Consider the following 7,152-nt stretch of genomic DNA (forward strand, 5'->3'; position numbering starts at 1 on the left):
GCTGGTTTGCCAGTTTTTGTGCTCTGTCAATTAGCACAAAAGATTGTTGTAGTGCTACAGCTGACTCAATATGTGGATATATAGGCCATATTATAATGAGAATTTTTTTTAAGATAGTTGAGCTACTCCACAATCTTACTATATACCTCTGCAGAACCCTGGCTGGGAATAACTGCTGTAGGCCTACCATTTCTTTTTTCATAGTCAGAGGGCGCATTTGTCCCAAACCTGTTTAAATATTCAAAATAGCATGGGACACAAATGAATATCTAAGACACAAGACTCAAGAAACACTTTTAATCATGATAAAGTTAAATAGTCCAACAAAGCACTATTTAGAAAAACAAATACAGCAACACTGTCTCTGATCATCATTTGATAGTGTGCTGACACGCAAACTCTATTAAGCTGTCTTCAAATATGCAAAAATGATATGATTTTACAATGATTACATATTCACTTCCCCAGCTGGCTGGCTCCAAGCGTCTCCATTTGTCATCGACTATTGTGTCCAATTATATGATTAGCTTTGAACACTCCAGCACTTCGAGAGCTCTCGTGTGTTCTGCCGCGCAGAGTGATTCACAAACAAAGTCATTACAACATGTATTCACACATATCAAATAACAAAACAGATGGCCACTGCGCTCGCCGCCTGATTTGTTTTCCACACGAGTGGTATAAAAAAAAAAGTATTTTGTGTGCACTGTGTTTAATGCTGACTGTTTTTATTCCCAAAGAAGAGCAGCTGGCTGTCGCGCTGTTAGATCAGCTCCTATGAAAGACAATCTTGTTTTCATTAATTTCTCTACAACAAAGGCACTTGTTGGGAAGATTTAGAATTACAGCGGGTAAAGCTTCCGGATAATTCATCACAGGGACTTGACAGGAAACTTAATTGTTTTAAATGCCAGTTGCTGTGAGCAGCGTGGCTGGTTTATCTTTGATGTCTAACAGGTGGGACAGATAGACGATCCTCTGATGTTTCATTTGACCTTTGACCTCTTGGTTATAAATCCATTTGTAGTCCACCGGCCAATAAACCTATCATCGTGTGATGAACTGCAGTTCCCAGAATTCCTTGTGAGATGGAAATCTTGTAGTCTGCCTCCTCTTATTAAACACTGTGTAAATCTAGCCCGTCTATGTCCTACAGTCTGGCCACTACTTGACCTATGAACACTGCACAAACCAACCGAGAACCATATGGACTCCAAGTGCAGTTTATCCTTTTACCATTGTATTACCCTAACTTATCTTAGTGAGAAGAATTGAATGGGCTCACATGCCAAAAGTGAGAAAACAATAGAACCAGCATTTCTTTAAGGAACTGCTCAGTATAACATAGTTTATTTAGTTGTGTTTGCAATTGAGAAGCCATACGATAACCATTCAGAGAGAGCTATATTACATGCGGTTACACCACAGGGTGCGTTGACTGTCTAATTGCATGAGACACTACATAGTTACTCAGCGACACTGGCTCACTGTCTAATCTAGTCAAGACTGCGCAAGTGTGACAGACACACTAACTCGATTATTTTGGCAATTGGCAACACCAAATCAATTCTTAGCTCGAGTGATGTTTGTGCAAGAAACCTATCAAAACCGTCCCATTCAAACCTGAGTTCTTTCCTTAATTTAAATTAAAGTACACAGGGATCGAACTGTCACATATTCAGTGCCTTCTACCTCATCACTTGTCTGTCGTTTGAGGAATAAATTGAGGAAAAATTGCAGGATGCGGTGCTTATACTCGCAGCAGAGACCTGACATAAGTATCCCTGTGCAGAAAAGGTTTTCTCTTTTAAGGTTAAGGTTGCTTTAAATCTAGTAAATCGCCTCGCTGACATCTCTTGAGGATGTTACTGTAAATGCACTTCAAGTGGCTGAATCATTTAACATCTAATCAATATGATTCGTGTCGCACCATAAACACACTTTAGGCTGATTTGAGGTTGGAGCTGTTACCACTGTAGTTAACAGCTTCTCTGTGATGAGGTAGAATGGTTATTTCACAAACTGATATATTTGCTTTTATGAAGCCACTTCAATTCATGCAATAAAATGCAGAAACAAAAAAAGCATAAACATCTCTGAAGCAGAGATTCACAAATGTTGCACGATCCACTTTAAAAGTAAAGAAAACACTGTTTTGTGTCTGCTCTGAAAGGTAGAAGGGATCTAGCTGTGCCATGCTGCCATCACCTGGGCAATATATTTACAGCAACTTTTGGGACACTTGTGTTTTAATAATATCCTGTTTCAAGTGGTTGGGCTTAAACTCATACTCCACAAATGTGACAGGGTGAAGTGACACCAGTCAAACATCATTTGCACCTCATGTGCATGCGCTGATGGTCTATTTAAGTCACGGTGTGTCACTGAGTAGCTACAGAGGCGAAGTTACAAATATGATGCAGCGACCAAAGGAAAGCTGCAACCTTCACAAACCCACCATTGTTTCCTGTTGGTTTCCCCCCATGGAGACAGTCAGGTCTTTTATAGTTGTTGGTTGATGTAGCGAGAAGGCTGAGAAGAGTTTCAGTGTTTCATAATAAAGCAAACACTGAGATACTGTGGGCTATGTTTTTAATCATTATGAGCTTTATTTTCGCCTGCAAGTGTTACACCTGAGCTACAAACACTCGTGCTTTGTTTGCCGGAGCAAAGATGCACAAAAAAACATCTCAAGTCTCATGGGTGAGTCAATCAGCTCAGAACACAGATGTTTTTGCCACAACAGCAGCACTCCCATACTGTGAGTGTAAATTACACCTCGGAAATTAATTGCAAGTTTTGATCCTTTTGATAATGAACCATGTACACAGTGATGCATTCAGTGTTACATTGTGCCAAAGCGTGCCCAGTACATGTATGTGTGTGTGTGCTGGTTGACATGAAAGTTTGACGGTTGCTTCATATCATTGCGCTGGTCAGGTTGCTCATTGATCGGATGCTGCCTGTGTGTGTGTGCCTGCTCTTCCGTCTCACACTTCGCAGATAGTTCCTGTACAGAATCACGCTGATCACCCTGTCCTGGAACTGCTTGGAGACAATGTAGTATAGAATGATATCTAGCACTGTGCTCATGTTCATCAGGAATGTGGTGAAGACTGCCCAGGTACTAAACCCCCCATCTTTGCCTGTATCCAGCAAACGGAGCACTAAACACACATGGAAAGGCACAAAACACACCAACACTTGGATAATCAGTGTGATGATAATCCGGATGGACTTTTGCTTCACTTTAGGTTTGAGTTTAGAGGTGCGGCCATGGATCAGATTATCCACAATGACAATATAGCAGCCAATCATTATAAATATGGGAACCAGGAAGAAGAAGATGAGTCGCACAAAGTTGACTGGGTTGTCATGGCGCATGTAGATGATGTCTTGCATCTTGATGCAGGTGGTGAAGTTGGAAATTTGATCGGGGTCATGCTCAGAGAAGAGCAGGGGTACAGTGCAGCCCAGAGTCATTACCCACACCCCCAAACTCGCCACCACGGCCTTTGGGACATTCCTCAGCTCTTTACCGTGCTTTGGCTGGACGATGGCCATGTAGCGGTCAGCACTGATCAGAGCAAACAGCCACAGAGCGATGCAGGGGTAGAAGATGGTGAGAGCTGCACTGATTCTGCAGAAAATATCTCCGAAGGGCCAATAGTCCTGGTGGTGGTAAACCATTCTGAAAGGAAGCAGCAGGATGAAGGTGAGATCCACGATGGCCACATTTATCATGTAGACCGTGACAGAGTTCCTCTTCTTGGTGGTGAGGGCAAACACCCATATGGCAGTGAGATTGACTATGACTCCTATGATGAAGACGAAGCAGTAGAAGATCAGGCCTGCCATACGGTACTCCACCGGTCCCTGCTCCAGCTGTACAGCACCAGACTCCACAGACATGTTGGAGAAGTTTAGATCCAGTTTCATTCTGAAAATTACAGAATGCATCAAGATAAGGGTGTGTATTTCCACTGAACAATTCCTTTATCACATTTTTTTGCTCTTTATAGCCCATGTGTTTTCATGATTGAAACCAAAGTCCTCTTAATTCACTCATGTTGAAAGGTCATGTGCTTCTAGCAAGTTCTTAATGAAGAAAAAGGGATATTTTGGCCAATGTGGTGTCTCTCAAGTATGAAATTCATCAATTCCAAGATGACCTAAATTCTGTAATTCATCAGCTACAAAAATAGTATAGAAAAAGTAAAGACGTGTTTACTGATTGCAATTTTGAATAAAACAATCTGTTAGATTTCAAGTTTCAAATGATTTTAGGAGCAAGACCTGGTAATCCAACTTACTTTTGATCATGATGTAGAAGTAATCCTCACAGGTCCACAAGAGTTTGACATCTAATAAAAAACAAACACATTGTAAACACATTCTAAATGTGTTTAAGAGAAAAGAAGTGTATGAAAATTAGGTTTCCACTGGAAACACTGGGTTTAATTCTTAATATGTACATAACTGTACATATCAGTTTGCAGAACCAGCTGCTTGATCATTTAAATACTTATTTTTAAAAGCTGTGCAGCTGCACTGCGAAAAAGAAAGGAGGAAGACAAATACACCATGCCTGTCTAGATGTGTCATTCCACAACATAAAATTGCATAAACTAGCAAAAAACACCAACATTTAAATGTAGCCTATCTATATCTCTATTTATACACACACATATATATATATATATATATATATGTATACACACACATATACACAAACATACATATATACATACATACATACATACATATATAACAATGTAGAAACAGAGAATGTAGTCAGAGCAAACAATGTGGAAGTGAAATTTGTATCTCTGAGAAATTGATTCTGTGTCTTAATAGTAAATCATGTGACTTTCATGTTTCACATTTAAGTATTCCTTTTTCCACTCCACTGTACTGTACTGTACTGTACTGTCTTATGTAGACAGTGTGTTGTGAATTGTGTGTGAACATTTAAAAACAGAATACCAGTTAATGTAAAGCTGCAGAATGAAACAAGTAAGTTCAGTGATTTAGATCAGCCTGTCTCAAAACTCTTTGCTTCAAAACACACACACAGCAATAAAACATGTCTGCCAAAATTATTTTCCCCCCACCATCTTAAAGGTCCAACAGATCAGGTAGCGTTTCCTGACAATAAAAGACTGCACTTACCACATAAATGACACAAACATCTTGACAAGCTTGCGCCAACAGGTTTATGAAGTAGCACGGCGATTTATCTGAACACTCATTCAAAACAGGGAAGTGACTACTTTCTCAAAGGGTAATGTGGAGGAATGGTGGCGAGACTGAGCAAAGTGTAAAGCCCCCATCACTTCCTGTGTTGACTGTGAGCTATAGTTTCTGTACTTTAGATTCCTTTACAGTATCTGCGTGGTTGGAACACAAAGGGCTACAGCTTTCCACAGTCTGCAATTACACCCCCTTAAAGAAAATGATGTGCCATTAGAAGTGGGAGTGTGTTTGGCAGCCAGAGAGATGGCAGATTTAGGGCGAGTTATTGATTGGAAAAGTGGGGTCTGTCACAGCACATTAGTTCTCAGGGGAGTAATCCACAGCAGGTTGCTGTGAGAAGCATCTGCTGCTGGAGAGAAGTAATTAAAAACAGGATGTTGAGGCAGTTGCCATATAAACAGGAAATAAGAAGGTGGTAATAGACACTTCACGCTGATGCTGTGAGATGGTTTTACACCACGTCGACTTAATGGATGCAAAGCGCATACCTCAGGTGAAAAGCTCAAGGTCAGTCTGGACCCGGACTGAATACAGATTAATGTGTGTGATTAATGTGTGTGTGAGCTGATAACAACTATGAATTAGGACATTTGGCTCAAAGAACGTTGTGCAATCAAAACTTACCCTGATTTCCTAACTTGTACTTTCCATTCCCATTATATAGCTTAAAATAAAATACAGAGTAAAACACACTTTCCCACGACTTAACAGTGTTTTCTCCTTTGTGACCTTTGGACTGCTTGATGCTGAAATTCTTTTCACGCTCACTACGTTGTTTTTATCGCAGTGTTTATATGGAAGCCGCTCATTCAGTTTAATTCTTATTCTTGGGAAATAATTATCTATCAGCTTGTCCTCTCGATGTGTCTTAAAAATCTCATGCCAGATGGTACTCTGTGTTCATTGCAATATGTTGTTATGACAACAGTCTGTGTGATGTTTTCCTCTCTTTGATACTTGTCATGTGGTTGCCTCAGCAAGTCTTCCACTCCATGATACATCCTTGGTCTTTATTATCCACCTGTACAATTAACTATACAAATACGTTTATGCTCTCTTGACAACATTAGGTTCTCTGCCATTATTGTTGAAAATGAAACAGAAAAGGCTCATATAATAAAAGATAAAATCATACTCTTGCTACATTGGTCAATATTTAGATTCTACATATGGCGCCTGTGAAAAGCCCATTTACTTTGCTTTGCCATCACCTCTTTAACCTGTTTCACACCGCCCTCTAGAGGCCAAAAAGAAACACTACAAAATTGTCAGTCTGTGCCTAATAATTTGTCTTGCAATAATACATTTCTTATTTGTGCAGTAAGTAAGACTAGGCTGTCATGGTATAATGTATTAGATGATATTTTATCTGTGGCAATGAATGCAGAAAATCACTTCAATAAAATGTCTTGTGACATCACAACTACATCTACACACAATTAACTCCAAATTCAGTTAACGCTTTTATAGTACAAAATAACATATAATAAGACATCAGTTTGTTCCACCTGTTTTGTTGCTTTAATTCGAACATTGTTTTTTTTTTTTTGAAGAGATAATAAAATACTGTTCTTTGAATAATAATCTGTGTGTGACATGGCTTTCCCCCCCAAAAAGTTCCTGCTGAACATTCTTAAAAAGTTCTAGTCCTTCTCCCTCATTGAAAAATCCAGAATCTATGAATTGTTCATTTCAAATGTTGTACAGTTCAAAATCAGACACAAATCTCTCCTACTTCACTGAAAAGTATATTCTCAGTGTATGTGCGCTGGAAGCTTCTAGTTTTCACACCACATTTGTACAAGTTGCCTGTTTAACCATGATTGACCTTCAAACTAGTTGTGGCATCACAAAATCATGCTCGTACATACATGTCTTAAACTTTGAGTGGACAGG

At 39.5% G+C, this 7,152-nt stretch overlaps 1 protein-coding gene across 2 annotated transcripts; it reads right to left on the reverse strand.

Annotated features, from left to right (window-relative positions):
- Positions 1–282: 282 nt before the first annotated feature.
- Positions 283–5,333, reverse strand: gpr18 (G protein-coupled receptor 18). 2 transcript variants are annotated; one of them, XM_038720981.1, is made up of 3 exons: positions 5,173–5,333; positions 4,314–4,396; positions 283–3,940 (listed from the first exon to the last, which is right to left on the reverse strand). In XM_038720981.1, exon 3 carries the CDS (start codon positions 3,937–3,939, stop codon positions 2,920–2,922), a length of 1,020 nt encoding a protein of 339 aa, XP_038576909.1. In that variant the 5' UTR covers position 3,940; positions 4,314–4,396; positions 5,173–5,333; the 3' UTR covers positions 283–2,919. The 2 variants fall into 2 exon arrangements, with proteins under 2 accessions (XP_038576909.1, XP_038576907.1); XM_038720979.1 differs by having other exon boundaries at positions 4,314–4,364; positions 5,173–5,330.
- Positions 5,334–7,152: the final 1,819 nt, after the last annotated feature.

This window comes from Micropterus salmoides, unplaced genomic scaffold (assembly GCF_014851395.1).
Source record: "Micropterus salmoides isolate LMB-PRFRI ecotype aquatic unplaced genomic scaffold, ASM1485139v1 Ms_hic_scaffold_15, whole genome shotgun sequence".
NCBI lineage: Eukaryota > Metazoa > Chordata > Actinopteri > Centrarchiformes > Centrarchidae > Micropterus > Micropterus salmoides.